The sequence below is a fragment of the Hemicordylus capensis genome, chromosome 11 (assembly GCF_027244095.1).
Source record: "Hemicordylus capensis ecotype Gifberg chromosome 11, rHemCap1.1.pri, whole genome shotgun sequence".
In the NCBI taxonomy this organism is placed as follows: domain Eukaryota; kingdom Metazoa; phylum Chordata; class Lepidosauria; order Squamata; family Cordylidae; genus Hemicordylus; species Hemicordylus capensis.
Window position 1 is genome coordinate 29,179,584 of NC_069667.1, and position 16,179 is coordinate 29,195,762.

A 16,179-nucleotide genomic window follows, 5' to 3' on the forward strand; every position below is an offset into this window, starting at 1 on the left:
CTGAGAGATCCCTGCTGGGGACTCCAAAAGGGGCATTTGGCAGTGTGATTGGTGGGGTGGGGGCAGACGCCCTCCATCCTTAGAGAGCTGGCGGAGTGTGGGGCCCGGAGCCAATCAGCCCGTGGGGGGGGCCGGCTTCCCTTCCAGTTAATTCTAATGGGGGTTAAACGCCCTGCCTGCCATGCCTAAGGGCAGCCCTGCTTCCAGACACCGGCCTTGGCCAGTTGCTCCCGCCAGTCCCCAAACACAACTTGCTTTTGCAAAGAGGAAAAATGGAGCCTCCTTGGGGAAAGCGCGTCGTCCTGCAGCCAGGCTCATCTGGGCGGCTGTGAGGCGGAGTTTCCTCGAAGGCCTGAAGCAGCAGCAGCAGCAGCAGGAGGAGGATGCTTTCCAGGGTGGCCCCGGAGGAGGAGCAGGAGCGTGTGCCTGCGCAAGGGAGACATCCTCCTTTTGTTGGCTATTGTTGGCCTTCCGTCACCTGCAGAAGCCATCGGTGGCCTGACTCAGGCTCTTGCTATGCCTGCAGGAAACAGGATGCCGGGCAGTGGGGTGGCCCAGGGAACGCAGGAATGCGGAAACCAGGGTGGGGGTGGAGAATTCCTTGGCATATGGGAAGCCTGCTGGGGGTGAGGATGGCGGGTGGGGAACAAACCTATCACGGCCATCTCTGCAGGCAGGAGCTGCCCCCACCCCCATGGCGTTCTTCTGGGTCACGCAGCGACTTCTTCCCCAGCGCCCTTGGCCTTGAGCAGGCAACCTGGGCTCAGGACTGAAGCTGCGTCATGCAGAGATGGGCCTCGGTCTGCAATGGTCTCATTCTGAACCCAGAGCATCGTGTGTGTGTGTGTGCTGATCCAGATGAAGGCATAGGGATGCAGGGTCAGACCCAGACCCTGGGTCCATCCAGCTCAGTGGTCTCCACACTGACTGGCAGCAGCAGCTTCCCAAGGCTCCAGGCAGGAGTCTCTCCCAGCCCTCCCTCTGGAGATGCTGCTGCTGCCTGCCTGGGAGTGAACCTGCACCCCACCCCACCCCGCAAAGCAGATGCTCTCCCATGGAGCTCCGGGTGGCGCAGCAGTGGTGGGGAGGCTGGAGAGCTCCATGTCTAGCCAGCTGGAGGGAGCGGGATGCCCCTTTTCCAGTTTCTAAACCTGGACCCAGGACCAGGCGCGCCTCATGCGTATGGAGACATGTCCTCCTGGGCGTTTTCCAGATTGCGAGCCTTGCGGTGCAAAAAGCGAGGTAAACTGCTCCGTTTTGTGGTGCCGAATTCAACCTGCCTTAGAGATCCGCTGTAAGGGGGCAAGGCTCCTACAGCGGGCAAATACAGGGGCGTGTGTGTGTGTGTGTGTGTGTGTGTTTTGCAACGCAGCTGTGGCGGTGCAGGGCTGTGGCGCAGCCATCCAATCCGAAATAAGGCCTGGAGAAGACGACTATGAATGTTGAGACCGCAGGGGCCGCGATGACGTCAAAACACAGGCAAGGCGGAGGAAGCACACTTTGGGGGCCTGTTGCGTGTGTGCAATCTGGTGCCAGCCGGGAAAGCTCACGGCCTGAAGGGTGCGGGCATCCCAGGCGCCTCCTCCCGGCTGGGCAGCTAACACCGACCCTGGCAGTGCCTGCAGCCAGCCTTTATAGCCAGTGGGGAGGGAGAGGGGCGAGCAGTCTGTGCTCGGGAGAGGCTTGGCTGGTTGGTGGTCTCTGGATCACGGCGGGGCTGATCCTTGTAATTGAAGGCTACTGCTGAGAGGCTGCTTGTGTGGTTGGAGTCCTCACCACACAGGCAGCTTTTGACTTGGTGGCTAGTGGGGGGGGACGCTCCCAGCCGCCCCCCACTTCCCCGGGAGACTGAGGTTGGTGTGCATCGCAAAGCCCAGAGGGGTGGGACAAGGAACGGGAGGGCCGAGGGAGGAGGAAGCAGCCTTGTTCCCAGTCGGCGCCTGGGTCTCTCTGGCCCCCTCTCTGGCCCTGCCGACCAGGGGCCCCGGGGCCTGGGGATGAGCCAGCGATGGGCGCTGCAGTCCAGGGGCAGCTGGGCAGCCCTGGCGGCGGTGGGGGGCCCTGCGCTTGCTGCTCTTGCTGGCTTCTGGGGTCTAGGCAGGGAGTCGTGGTTGAGGGCGGAGAGGCCTGCAGGGAACGCACTCAAGACTCAGCCATTCCGATCCGTGGCGCTGAGGAGGAGCAGCCGGGGGTTCCCAGAGCATGTGCGTGGACTACAACTCCCATCATGCCTGCTGGTGTTGTGCCTGGGGATGGCAGGAGCTGTACCCCCAGAGCATCTGGGAACTGCGGGTGCAGCAGGCCATGGGCAGCCGCCAGAGCGAAGCTTTGCAACATGACCACTGGGGGGGGGGTGTCTCGCCCCTCCTCTCTTCAGTGGGGCTGCTGAGTCACGGCCAGTGGAGCCTGGATCTTGCTCAACGTGCTCTGGTGGGGCGGCTGGGGCGGCCTGCTTGCAGAGTGCGGCCAGTCCGCTGGCTGCAGGACAAAACCACTCTGTGTGCACAGCCGGGATGGCCTGAATGGGCTCCGCAGCCTCCCTCTGAAGCTCTCGCTGCTCTGGGGGGGCAGAACTGACTCCGCAGCAGCAGCAGCAGCAGCAGCCCGCCCTACTGTGGGGCAGGCGGCCCCTCCCTGGCGCCTCCCTCCTGCTCCCCCTAGGCTGCCCCCCCGTTGCCTCCTCCCTTCTTCCGGCCACCATCTGGGGCAAACGTGGCCATGGCCTGCTGGCTGCCCTTCCAGCTCTCTCCGTGGTGTTGTCACCCCTCCTTTAACCCGGCCCCCAAATGACTGGGGGGGGGGTTGCGGTCATTTTTGCAGAGAGGGAAGGGTGAGGGTGAGGGTCAGGGGTCTCGGGAGCAAACCATGCTCCTCTCTCCATGGAGTGATTCTGGAGAGAACCGGATTCCCGCCAAGTTCCATTCCCATCCCTCTAGCAACATTGACGGCATTGGATAGCAATCTTTGAGTTTTCCAAACTTGGGAAAGGCCTTTGCCGCTTTGGCCCTCACAAGCCGCCGATGCTCAGGGCAGGGACAGTATGCCACCCCCTGGGAGTGGGGAGCCCTGCCAAGCGACCCCTCTTTCTTTCTCGAGGGGTGGAGACCTTCAACGTCACACTAAGCGTGGGGGGGGGGGCGGCAGCGGGACTCCTGGGAGAGCTGCTGCCGCTGCCAGTCAGGGTAGACAATACTGCGCAAGACTCCGCTTGCGGCCGCTTCCTCTCTCTCTCTCTCTCAGTGGGTGTCCCCAGCAGAGGGTGCCGGGCTCCGCGGAGGCCTGTCGTCCCGGAGATGCTCTCGCAGATCCAGCGCAGGAATGACGTGTCAGCCACAGATGGGGCTCTGGGCCGAAGGGGCTTGGAGCACAGATGCTCGCCTTGCGGGTCCCACCCAGAGCCCGGCACGTGCTGCTGGCATTCCAAGAGCATGAGGCATCTCCAGGCCGGCCGGCCTGCTTCCTTCCTTCCTTCCCCGAGAAGCATTTCCTCCTGGCTGCTGCTTCCTGTTGACTCCCCAGACTCAGCATCCCCTTTGCCCAGCCACCTTGAGGCACTTGGGGGCTCGGTCCACAAACCCCAACCCCCCCCGCCCCGGCCCTCTTCGGTGGTGTGCAGGCTCTGGCTGGGTTGCAGCTGTGTCTGTCACTGGGCAGCTCTTGCCAGCAAAGGTTGCAAACATGCGCTCCCCCCTGCCCAGCACTTCTCCTCTTGTCATTCCTGGCAGGTGTCTGGTGCCCAGAAATAACAACCGCCTTCTAAGCTTGGCCTGTGGCCCAAGACGGACATGGGCAAAATCCTCCAAGACTCTGTGTGTGTGTCGTCAGCAGCATCTCTCATTCCAGAGGCTGGCTTGCCTCATGTCAGGAGCCAGGATGTGGCCTCCTTTGATGGGGAAGGAGAGGGTCCTTCTGGCCCCTGCAGAAGCAGCAGCAGCATCTGGCCCCTGAAGGGCTCCCCACAAATCGGGGGGCCAAACTACTGATTGGGGCCCAATTGGCAAGGCCAACAAGCCATGTTGTTGCCTCCTGTGGCAGATGTGGGGCACCATGACACAAGTGATCTGATCACATGCCTGCCTGCAGTGCAGAGTTAACACACCTGATGTTGAGTGTGCTAAGATGATGGAGAAGGAGGGAAATCTGAACATATGGTTTTAATAACACACTTGGGTCACAGCAAAAGGGGTGTGTGGGTTTGCAGGTACCACTATTTTAGGGAAGGGCTGGGAACTTTGCAATCCACTGAGCCAGCGTGGTGTAGTGGCTAGAGTGCTGGACTAGGGCCGGGGAGACCTGAGTTCGAATCCCCCTCCAGCCATGAGACTAACTGGGTGACACTTCTCTCTCCGCCTAACCTACTTCATGGGGTTGTTGTGAGAAAGAAACCGAAGTATGTAGTACACCGCTCAGGGCTCCTTGGAGGAAGAGCGGGATCTCAAATGTAAAATAAAACAGAATAGAATAAAATCCGTCTTTGCAAGATAAGAATGCAAGAACGCGGGAGAAGCCCAGCCAGTCCAGCATCCTCAAAGCGGGGGAAAGGGGGTGATGCCATCCTGCTGGCATTCCCCAGCACCCGCTGCTCAGGGGCTTCCTTCCTGCACTCCACCCCCCCCCCCCCGCCAACAACGGCTAGCAGACACCGAGAGCCCTGTTCTCCATGGATGTGTCTCTGCTTTAAAACAGCTGTCTGGTGGCCACCCCCACCACATTCGGTGGCAGCCAATTCCCTCGTTTCGCTACATGTTGTGTAGAAAGAAGTGCTTCTTTACACAACGATGATGTCCCATCGCAGACAATGAATTTGCAGCGTCTCTCAGTGGCAGCAAGGAGACTTGTGGAGGCCCGAAGAAGCAGCTTCTTCTGCAGGCAGGACTCCCCCTCAGCCCTCTCTTGACTTGCAGCCTTCTGCAGGCAAGCAGGCCGGTGCTCTTGCCAGAGTGGCCCCATCATCCCGAGGGGAAGACCTTGCAGGGCTCACACTTGTCCTCTCCCATCCAAATGCAAACCAGGCTCAGCAAAGGGGCCCATTCATGCTGCCCACTGCAAGGCCAGCTCTCCTGCCTGCAGCCAAGGCAGGCGTCCCTCCCAGCCATACCTGGGTGGTTTCCGGAGAGTGAGCTCTGCACCGCCAAAAGTGGTGTGAACAGTGTTCCGTGGTGCCGATTTACAACCGCAAGTGAAATCTGTTGCCTCCTGCAATGGACAGACAGCTCTCCTCCATGCAGACGCAGGGGTGTAACTATAACGGGGCAAGGGGAGACAGCTGTCTGGGGGCCCACTGCCCTGCCCCCCCCAGGCAAGTCACATGACTGACTCCCCCAGCCACGCACCCGCCCGGGCTCCCTTCAGTTGTCTTCATCCTCCGAAACTGATGTGAGTGTTCAGACCGGGAGCTCCCAGAACAGCAGGTCTTTCTCCAGGACCATTCAATGACTGGCATCGTCCACAACTTACAAAACCTTTTAAAAAACAATATAGAATGATGTTCTATTGTGGCACACAGGTGTAGTGTGTGTGTGTGTGTGTGTGTGTGTGTGTAAGTGAATAAATTGGACTCTGCTTCTTGTTACCACTCTTCGGCCTCATTTAGGATTTCTTTACTTCATGAGCTGAGCTTCAGTGGGGGGGGGGGAGACCCATTTGAAGGTCTTGTCTCTGGGCCCAACCCTAACCCTGTGCAGATGTGATGTTCGAGGGGCTGCAATGCGGCAACAAAACACGAAAGGCGGCCTCGGAAGGTGGGTGGCGGCACCCGGCTTCGAAGCGATGGCCGGACGCCGGCAGCGCGGAAGGAGGACCCTGTGGCAGGTCTGGAAAGTGGCCTGCTGGAGATGCTGCTGCCAGGCACGGAAGCCGGGACCCAGCAGGTGCCCTTCCCCTGCGCTCCCGAGAGAGCTGCTCCCCTTGGCTAAGCAGGCTCTGTCCTGGTTGCGGGTGCATGGGGGCCTAGAGGCGTGAGGAAGGCAAAGTCTTCCCCTCAAGGGATGCAGAAGAGCAGCAGGTCCCACGCTCCCTCCCTGGCGGCAGCATCTCCCAGACAGGGCTGGGAGAGACTCCTGCCTGCAGCCTGGGAGAAGCCGCTGCCCGTCTGGGCAGACAATGCTGAGTGAGACGGACAGCCCATCCACAGGTTTCGTTAGCCCTGACGGTCTGCACTCTGTGGGGGCTCTGTGGAAGACGAACATAAGGAGTCGCAGGGGCGTAAGGAGGCCGGAGTGGGCCCAGAGACCCAATTCTAAGATGGGCCCCCCTCGCTGATACACACACACTCACTTCATGTGTGACTTGCCTCTGGGGGGGCCCTCGAGGCGTGGGGGCCCAGGCAGCCGCCTCCCCTTGCCTGATGGGAGTTACACCCCGGAGAAGTGGCTTTCGGTGGAGTCAGTCCCTCGGGCCATCAAGTTCAGTACAGTCGATGCTGACTGGCAGCAGCTTCTCCCAGGTTTCGGGCAGGCAGGAGTCCCCCCCCCGCCTTACTCAGAGAGAGGGACGGATCCTGGGCCCCCTCCTGCCTGCCAGCAGATGTTGTTCCCCTGAGCTGCTGTGGCCCATCCCTAGCCTGTCTGAGCCAACTGGGGGTTGACCCCAAACTGGGAAAGGGGGAAGTGCCCACCTTAAGAGGTCTGTGGGGAAGAAGTGTGGGGGGTGGGCAGAGAACTCCCCCTCCACAAGCCCCACCCTGGCACCCCTTCCCCCTTTCAGCCAGACTCTGCCTCTGCCTCTGCCTGAAGCCTTCTTCTCTAGAACAGGAGCTGAGGAGGGGGCTGTCGGCCAAGGTCAGGGGGCAAGACCCCCCCACTGAAGCCTGGGCTGCCTTGAGGGGGAATGAAGGGTCCCCCCTCCTGGGGAGGAATCTGCAGCCCGCGGTGGGGCTGAACTTCGGGGCGGGCTGGGTGCCCCCTTTGGGAGAAGAGGAAGACGTGGTCACACTCCTGCGGGTGGGGCATTGGCAGCATCGGGGCGGGGGAATGGGGGGGACAAAAGCGGCCAAGGGCATTTATGGGTGGGGGGGCGAGCTGCCGGGTCCCACTGAAACGGGGGGGGCAGATGAGGGGCCAGCCGCCGGTCTGCCTGAGGGGGCGTTGGCCTCCCTCTGGAGCCGCCCCTGCGGCGGGGGGGGGCGCAGGAGGGGGCAATGGCCGGTGGGGGCGGGGGAGGGAGGCGCTCGGCCTTCCCCTCCCTCGCGGGGGCGTCCTCCTCCCTCCCTCCCTCCCTCCTGCAGGAGGCTGCCGCCGCCGCCGCCGCCGCCGTGTGGGGCACGTGGGGGTGGGGGGAGCGCAGCGGAGGTGGCCACATGACCGGGCGGGCGGCGAGCCAAGGCGGCCGGTCTGGGTCTCCCCCTCCTCCGCCTCCGCCGCCGCCCGCCCGCCTACAAATGCAAGCGGGCCGCGGCGGGGCTGCTGCTGCTGCTGCTGCTGCGTTCCCTGCTCCGGCGCTGCAAGTCTCCCCGCTGGCGGCTGCCTGGCGCGGCGGCGGCGGCTCCTTCTCGGCCCTCGGAGGCGGCGCGATGGGCGGGCGGCGCTGGCTGCTGGCGCTGCTGCTGCTGCTGCTCGGGCTGGCGCTCAGCCCCGGCTCCGGAGGTGGGTTTCTGCTCCTGCCGCTGCCTACTGAGCGGGCGGGGGCCGAGCGAGATGCCCAGGCAGGCAGGCAGGCTCGCCCGCGGCACTTGTTGCTGCTGCTGCTGCTGCTGCCGCCCCCCGCGCCGAGGCGGCCTCCCGGGCTGGCTGCTGCCGGAGGTGCCTGCCTGCCGCCGCGTCCTCGCCCGGGCGCTGCTGCTGCTGCTGCACGGCGAGGAAGAGAGGCGGCCGGGCTGGGCTGGGCTGGGCAGCGGCCTGGCGGGCGGGCAGGGCGGTCCTCGGTGCCCTTGGGAGGCAGCTGCGGCGCCGCTTCTTTCGCCCCCAGCAGGCAGCCGCTCCCCGCCCGGCCCTGGAGGAGGGGGCTCCGCGCCGGTGGGGCAGCTGCATGATCGTATGCCGCCGCCGCCGCCGCCTTGGGGTTGCCCAGCAGCAGGGCGGGTGCGGCTGCACAGGTGACGCGCCCTCAGGCCCCGGAAGGCTGTACCTGTTGAATGCGTGCCTGTTCTGCAGCTGTGGGAGGAAGCAGAGGACGCAGGGAAGGGGGGGGGCGGCGGGGGGGTGCTGGAGGCAACCCAGGCGTGGGAAAGCCTTTGGCAGTTGTTGTTGTTGTTGCTGCTGCTGCTGGGGAGAGGGGCGGGAGGAGGCCGTTTGGACCGGGGGGGGGCACCTGCGGCGGGCGGCAGCGGCAGCGAAGCGGGGGGCGGCGAGGGTCCTCCCCGGAGCAGCAGCTGACTGGCGGCGGCAGCCCTGCCCGGCTCCCTCGGGCTCCCTGGCAGCAGCAGCAAGCGCAGATGATGCCAAGGCGGACGGGTGGGCAGCAGCCAGCCAGCCAGCCAGCCAGCCGGCTTCGGCCCGCCCCCCTCTGCTCTTGGCACGGCCAGGACCGGCTCTCCCGTCCCGGCCTGGCGCGGCACCGGCTGCCCTGCTGGGCCTCGCTTGCTGGGCGGGGCTGCCCGGCCGCCCCTCGGGCCTCACGACACCACCTCTGGCCAAGCTGACCCCCCTGAGTCTCGCCCGGGCGGTCCTGAAGGTAGGAGCCGCCTCCCCGCCCCCCGCCCCGAGCGGCATGCTGGCAATGCAGCGCCACTGAGCATGCCCAGAGCGCCAGGCTGCGGTCCTCCTCTCCCGTACCTCGCGCGGCGGGTGAGGGCAGCTCGTGCCCCTGGAGGCGCTTGCTCAGCCCCCCGCCGCCCCCCCCACCGACACCTGGCCTTCTAGGAGTCTCGTGTGTGTGTGTTTAAGCTTTAGCGGCCGAGTCAGACCCTTGGGCCACCGAGCTCAGCGTGGTCTGCACTGACTGGCAGCTGCTCTCCCGGTTCCAGGGCAGAGTTTCTCCCAGCAGCCCAGCCTGGAGATGCTGCTGCTGCTGCTGCCGCCAGGGACGGCACCCCGGGCCCTTCTGCAGGCCAAGCAGACGCGCTCCCGCTGAGCTAGGCCCGTCCCCAAGAGAGGGAGCTGCCATCGAATGGCTTGGACCCTCTCCTCTTGCCCCCTCCTGATCTGGATCGGGCCCTCCTGTGGGTGCTCTTTGCCCTCGAAGAGGAAAAAGCTGCTCTTGGAGCCGAGAGTTCCTCCGCCAGGTCTAGGGGGCCGGGCTGTCCCCCGTGGGTGGCCTGCCACCCCCTCCTCTCCAGCCACCGTGGCCAAAGGCAGGAAGCTGGCCAAGGGGAGCTTCCTCCAGCCCTGCCCCTGGGAGTCAGCCCTGCCTGGGGACCACTGAGGGACTTGGCTTCTGAGTCAGTGTCTCTGGGGCTGCGGGGGGGGGGGGAGAAGGGGCTCAGTCTCACTAGTCACACGGCGGCCATGGATGGGGTAGGAGAAGTGGGAGGCCTGGGAGGGCCAGACCTGGGCAGCTGGCAGCCTCCTGCAGAGCAGCTCCGCGCTCCCAAGCGGCTGCTCCTCCTTGAAGGGGGGGGGGCTTCCAAGCCGCAGGCTGATGCCTGAGTGGCAGATTGCCCTCCATTCACCCCCCCTCAAGGAAGCCCGTGCTGGGGAGGCCCGCCTTTCTGGCCGGAAGGGAAGGCAGTGGGAGGGGAGGGCAGGGCAAAGCCCCTTGGGATCCATCCGGGGGGGTGGGGGTGGGCCTGCCTGTGTCTGTCCTGCAGCTCCCTCCGCGGAGAGGCCTGTGGAGCCAGAAAGCAGCTTAAGGGCACCTGAGGATAGGTCAGCTGTTAGGCCCGGGGCGGGGGAAGGCTTGGGATCCTAACATCTCCAGGTAGGGCTGGGAGAGAGACTCCTGCCAGCCAGTGTGGACAAGACGGAGCTCGCTGGGCCAAGGGTCTGCCTTAGGGGCAGAGGAAGCTGCCTGATGCCAGGGCAGAGCTTTGGCCCAACACGCTCAGTGGTGTCTACACAGATGGGCGGCAGCGGCAGCAGCTTCTCCAAGGCTGCAGGCAGGAGTCTCTCATCTCAGTCCTGCCTTGGAGATGCTGCCAGGTTGGGCACTTGGAGCCTTCTGCAGGCAGGCAGGCAGGCAGGCAGGCGCTCTCCGCGGAGATGATCTTACAGTGCTCCCATGTGTCGCCCATTCCAAAGCAAACCAGGGTGGACCCTGCTCAGCGAAGGGGACAGGGGTCCTGCTGGCTCCCACCAGACCAGCTCTCTCCTGGGACGTGGTATAAGGCGGCCTCCTGGGCTTCAGTGTCCCTCACGTTCTCCATCACTGGCTCGGCTGGGGCGGCTGCCACGGGTCCTGAATGAAAGGAAGGAGGCCCAGATGCCGCCACTACCAGCAGCAGCAGCCACGGGGCCCGTTCTGGTGCGTGTCAGGCAGACGCCTGCCTGCAGCCCTGGCCGCTGGGCCTTTGTTGACAAGCAGGGGCTGCTCTCCCTCCCCAGCCCAAGGACAGGCCAGACAAAGCGCTTTTCATGGGCCTAACAAGCCCCATCCTGTCCGCGCAGCACAGTCTGGGATGCAGAGTCAAGACAACAGCCCCAAGCCGGTCCTGAGTGCCGCCGCGGCCACGGCAGGGCTGGCAAAGGGCCTCTTGGCCGGGGCTAGCTGGGGAAGGGCTCCCAGCCTGGCCACGGCACCGGCTTCCCTGGCTTCTAGGACTGGGGTTCCCGGCCGGGCTCTCCGAATATCCTTGGACTAAGACTCCCATCACCCCCTGCCACGCTGGCTTGAGACCACTGTGGCAGAGGATGATGGGAGTGGTGATCCGGCAGAACTGCTTGGGGCTGAGATGGGGTTGGCGGGGAATAGAGAGAGGGCCTTCTTGGTGGTGGCCCCTCCGTTCTGGGATGCCCCTCCCCAGAAGAGCTGCACACTGCTCCCTGCTTCCGTGATTCTAAAGCAGAGCTTGGGAGCCGGGAGAAGCCGCCAGGGCTGGCCTTGGAGCCTTCTGCCTGCCAAGCGGGAGCTCTGCCTCCCAGGGCTGTGGGGCCCGGTGGCGGCGTGGTCTTCCCGCGAGATCTCTCGGCAGGCCTCCCCAGCAGCAGGGGAGGGGCACTTCCCGATCTGGGCCAGCTGTCCTGACTTCTCCCTAGGCTCATTCATGGCTTCTTGTGGCTGACCTTTTCACTCGAGGTTCTTTTTTCCTTCTGTCCTTTGCACGTGTGTGAGCAGAGAAGTGTAAAATGCAATACTGTGGTTTAATCTGAGACAAACTTCACACCTAGGCTGAGCTAGTTGAATAATGAGGAGTGCTTCTAAGCATGTGCAGAGTGCATGTCCTGTCTCCCAATATATAGTGCTCCCAAATGCAAACCAAGGCAGACCCTGCTTGGCAAAGGGGCCAGTCCCAGCTTGCTACCCGGGGACCAGCCGTCCTCCCCCAGAGGAGGAGATTCTGACCCTGCGGAGGGAGAGGATGTGGGGGTGAAAGGCGAGAGCGGCTCCCATGGCCTGGTGGGGTCAGGAGACTGCGGCAGAGTCCAGAAGCCAGCTTTCCCCGCCACTTCCCTGAGGCCTCCTCCTTAGGAGGCGGGGAAAGGGTGGCGTGAGGTTTCGGAGCAGCAGGCCCCTTCCTTCCCGGCGGGAGGGCTGAGGATCTGGCCTTGCTTTGCCTCCAGGGCGCCAGCCCAGCAATGCCACCCTCTCTCCGGCCCTTGGCGCCTGCTGTCGCTTGGGAACAGCCCCCGCCGCGAGGGAGCAGGCACCGGAGATGCTCTTTCAAGCAGGCTCGAAGTGCTGCTTCCCAGCTCCAGAGGCCCCCAGAGCAGGTGGGGGTGGGGGGGTGTTTTTAAGGCCAGGCGAGTGAGACTTTGGCACGCCTCCTCCCAAGATCCGGTGCTCCCGAGCGCAGTGTTGAACCCCTGCCGGGGGCGGGGGGGGGGGGCGCCTACAGTTTGCTGCCTGGGCCTGCGGGTGGCGGGAGGGAGGCTGAAGGGACCCAGCCCTGCGTCTGGGCAGCTCAGGGTCCGGACGCCCAAAGGCCAGCCTGGAAGGCGCGTGGCTCTCCCTCGCTGAGTTACGCAGCGGAGAGTGAGAAAGGTCTAACCCTCGGAGCCGACAACTGCGCAGAGGTCTCGTCTGTGATCCAGAGGATGGTTGGGGTTTTTTCAAACTGTGAAAGTGACCGAGAGACTTGTGGCTCCCTCGGGGTTAACGGTCGCCGCTTGAGCTTCTGGGCAAGCTGAGTTTCCGAGTAAACGGAGTCCGGATGCCAGCCTGTGCGCAGAGGCAGCGCCACGCCGAGAGAGAGAGAGAGAGGCAGCCTTCTTGGGAGGGCGAAGGATGCCGAATGACAGCACAACCTTCTGTGTGCACAGGGCCACTGTCCGAAGCGTCTGACGGGAAGGACCTTGCAGAGGGGCACGTCCGAAGCCCGGTGCACCCCAAGGGGGTCCGGAGTGCCGTGGGGCATCGTCCGAATGGCTGGCGGAAGTACCGGCGCCCTCGCCCCCGCCTCTCGCACAAAGGACCCATGCCGTTCTAGACCAGGTTGGTGAGGGGAGGCGGGTGGGACGTTGCTGGCCGGGGACACCCCCCACCACTTCAGGTGCTGCTGCAAGAGGGTCTCGGCCTCGTGCTGTGGCCGCAGTGGGACTGCGACTCGACTGTGGGGAGGCCCCTCCAGATGACTGTGGGGCAAGATCCCCCGAGGGGGCGGGGGTGGGAGTTGAGACGAGAAGCGCTGCTGCCTGGCCTCGTGGAGATAACAAGCAGGAGCGGTCTCCTTTGCTAAGCAGGGCCCACCTTGACTTGCATTTGGATGGGAGACAGCATGGGACGATGGCCCTTCAGGGGACGGGGCCGTAGCTCAGGGGAGGAGCACCTGCTTGGCATGCAGGAGGCCTCCGGTTCAGTCCCTGGCAGCAACTCTAGGTAGGGCTGGGACAGACCCCTACCTGAAATGTTGGGGAGCTGCTGCCAGTCAGGGTAGACAATCCTGAGCTAGGGGGACCAATGGTCTGACTCAGTATAAGGCCGCTTCCTATGTGCCTATGACCTTCCCTGCTGGGGGAACTGTGTGTGACATGCTGTGCAGTGGCCCATCAGCCTCGTTATGTTGTGCACACAAGTTGTGCAGACGTGACACAAAAGTGAGCCCCTCATTTCCAGTCGGTGTACACAAGTGCAGCATTTGTGCAACGTGCACGTAGCAAACATTGCTAGGCTGACCTGCCATTGTGCAGTCCGCCAGGCTTGGGGGTGGGGGGGATATTTGCATGGGAAGGTTTAGTGCATGCGGACTGGGGAAGGGGCCTTGCCTCCTGACTCACCCACTGATGCTTGGCTCCTTCTTCTCCAGGCTCAGCACCCTCCTCCGTGTCCAGCGCTCCCAGCTCATCGTCGACACCTCTGGCTGGGACGGCGCGGAGTGTCGGGGCGGGGGGGGGGTGCTGCTGCATTGCCCTCCGCCTGGGGGCGCGTCTCCCTGCCCCTCTCTGTGCCTTGCCACGTGGCCCCCTGCAGCACCCGAGGCCTAGAAGAGGTTTGGCGTCCCCAGCAAGAGCAGCAGCAGGAGGAGGAGAAGGCAGCGGCGGCCGCCATGGGCCACGATGGGGCTGCAGGGGCCGTCCCTTTGCCCTGGCTTGAGGGATGCCCCGGAGTGCAGTCCAGCCAGCCCTGGGCCGGGGTGGGGAGGGGCCCCAGCCAGCCAGCCCGCCCTCTTGCCCTGCCTAGCTGGCTGCGGAGGCCAGGCGGCCTCTGGCCTGGGAGCAGAAGCACTTGGCCAGCTCCTCCCCGGCGTCTCGGTCACCCGCTTTCTGCACTCTTGATGGGCTCGCCCAGGGGCTCTCAGCCTTGGCCCCCCCCCGGCTACAGCTCCCATCATCCCCTGCTGCCGCGGTGGCTGACGGGAGCTGTGGTCCACCAGCACTGAAGTGTGAGAACCCAGGGCTAGCCTCCTGCTGCCCAACCCCTTCGGGCTCCCACGCTCTTGGCGTGCAGGGCAAGCCGGCCTCTTGGATGCAACACTCCACACCCGGGGAAACCGGCCTTGCTGAAGGGTGCCTGCCCTACAGCTGTTCAAGGCGTGGGAGCCACGCTAGGGGCAAAGTGTGGCCGCCTCAGCCTGGCGCTCAGGGAGGCCCAGCTGTCGTGCTTGTGACTACAACCCCCATCATCCCCTGCGGCAGTAGCCTCTGGCCAGGGACGCAGGGAGCCGCCAGTCTGGATGCCGCGCTTGGGGCTGGCTTGGGCCACGCTGCTGCCGATGGGTGGAGTGGCCAGCCTTCCCTGCCAAAGCCTTGACCCAGCCGGGCAAGGGGCCGCTCGGTCGGCCTGCTGGCCTGCCAGCCCCCCGGGCCTCCTGGCCCCCCACTGGCCCCCTTCCCAGTTAGCAGCCACTGCAGCATCCACTCTGCTTTGGCCACAGGGTGAGGAGACAAGCCCCCAGCGGGACGGGGTGGTGTGCTGCTGTGAATCGGGACCTCTGGCCACTGCCTCAGACAGGTGGCCTCATGCCCACGGCTCTTCTCTGGGCCTCCTGGCTGCGGGGGGGGGGGATGGCAACCATCAGAGCGGCCTACCCTTTAAGGGTGGCAGGATTCCCCAGACAAAGTACCCAAAAGCATTTTGAACCCCAAGGGCCCACCTGCATGTTACCTTACTCAGGGGACAAGTCCCCCCCCCCTTTATGCAGTCGCAGCCATGAGGGGTGTGTGTGTGTGGCTGTGTTAGCCATCTGTCCCCATCCAGAGTGACTTGCCTCTGGCTGGCTGCTGTGGCGCCTCCCTCCTGGGGCAAAGAGCGGCTGTGGGTGGGCAAAGGAGATCCCGATCCTGCCAGCAGCAGCGGCTTAAGGGCCCCCCCCCGGACGCGGCCCTGATCCAGATGCAGGAAACTGCTGCGGGATGAATGTAACGTGCACTTTGACTCTTACAGTGGTGTTGATTGGACTTGGAGGGGCTTTGCATTGACTTGTGCTTGTTTGTGGCTTGGGCTTAGCACTCCGAAGAGGCACTGAAGGAAAGGGGTGGGGGGGTGGGGATGTCTCCCGCCTGCCTCTTGTGCTTTTTCTGCGGGGGGGGGGGAGCAACTTGTAGGCACACAGTGGGGGTGTGTGTGTGTGCGTGCAGTGGAGGGAGCCGGGGGTGTAAAGCTCACCTCTGTGCAGCCTTTTCCCAGGTGGCTGTTGACTTCCTTGTGTAAAACACTAATTTATACCCACCGGGAACGTAGCCGCGTGTCAAATCCTTGTGGGTAACTGGTGCGTATTGATGTGCGTGTGTGTCTGTAAAGATTCGTTCTCTGTAAATACAGCTTTATAATAAAGAGAGATGAAAACAAGAAACCCCTTTATTTGGGGAGCTGCAGGCGGGGGGGGGGGCTCTGCTGGGCGTGCAGAAGAGCCCGGCTCGTCCCTGCTGGCGGCAGCATCTGCAGGGCGGGCTGGGAGAGACGCTTCTCTGGACCCCCCGGGGAGAGCTGCTGCCAGCCAGTGCGGAGCCAGAGGGCCCAGGGGTCTGGCTGGGTAGAAGGCCGCCTCTTCCCCCCTACACGCCTCAGGCCTTTTGGGGAGGGGGCCGTAGCATCTGCTTGGCCTGCAGGAGGACAGCAGCTTGGGGTATTGTCCTGAAGCCCTGGAGAGCGGCTGTGGCTGCCGCTCTGGGCAGACCAGACTGAGCCAGAGGGCCCAGGGACCGGCCCAGCAGGCAGCAGCCTCCCGTGGTCTCTCTGCCCCGCCCCCCGCAAGGGCCTGGTCAGGATCAGGCCTAGCGAGCTTCTGCAGTGCTGCTGCCTTGCCCCTGGTCAGGCCGTCTGCCCACGGCAGCAACTCTCCCAGGGCCCCAGCAGGATTTCCCAGAGGGATGGAACCCGGGTCCTTCTGCAGGCAAAGCAGAGGCTCTTCCGCGCCCCCCTCCCGGCCCCTCGCCCGCCTGCCTGCCTGCCTGCCTGCCCCGATCCTCCCTCACGGGCCTGAGAACAAGCTCCTCTTTCCTCTGGTCGGGGCAGGGCAGCCTGCCTGGGGGCCCTGGGGGGAGCCGGCCACTCCCAGCCCTCCCAACCCCGGGAGCCTCTCTGGGCAGGGAGCTGTTCACACACAATGTGGGTTTCTCACTGGCCCCGGAAGCTGCCAGCCAAGTGTGGGGAGGGGCCCTTCTGGGCGGGGGGCTGGCGTTCTGTGGCCAAGCACAGTCGTGCCCTTGGCGGCAGCGTCTCCAGGCAGGGCTGCTCCGGCGAGCGGCGGGTGGCCCGTGTGGGCAACCG

General features: G+C 64.3%; 1 protein-coding gene across 1 annotated transcript; it reads left to right on the plus strand.

Annotated features, from left to right (window-relative positions):
- The first annotated feature begins 7,248 nt into the window (after positions 1–7,248).
- APLN (apelin) lies at positions 7,249–13,797 on the plus strand. Its single transcript, XM_053273759.1, has 3 exons — positions 7,249–7,583; positions 12,294–12,465; positions 13,277–13,797. The coding sequence occupies exons 1-2, from the start codon at positions 7,298–7,300 to the stop codon at positions 12,458–12,460; spliced, it is 453 nt and encodes a 150-aa protein (XP_053129734.1). The 5' UTR covers positions 7,249–7,297; the 3' UTR covers positions 12,461–12,465; positions 13,277–13,797.
- The last annotated feature ends 2,382 nt before the right edge of the window (positions 13,798–16,179 follow it).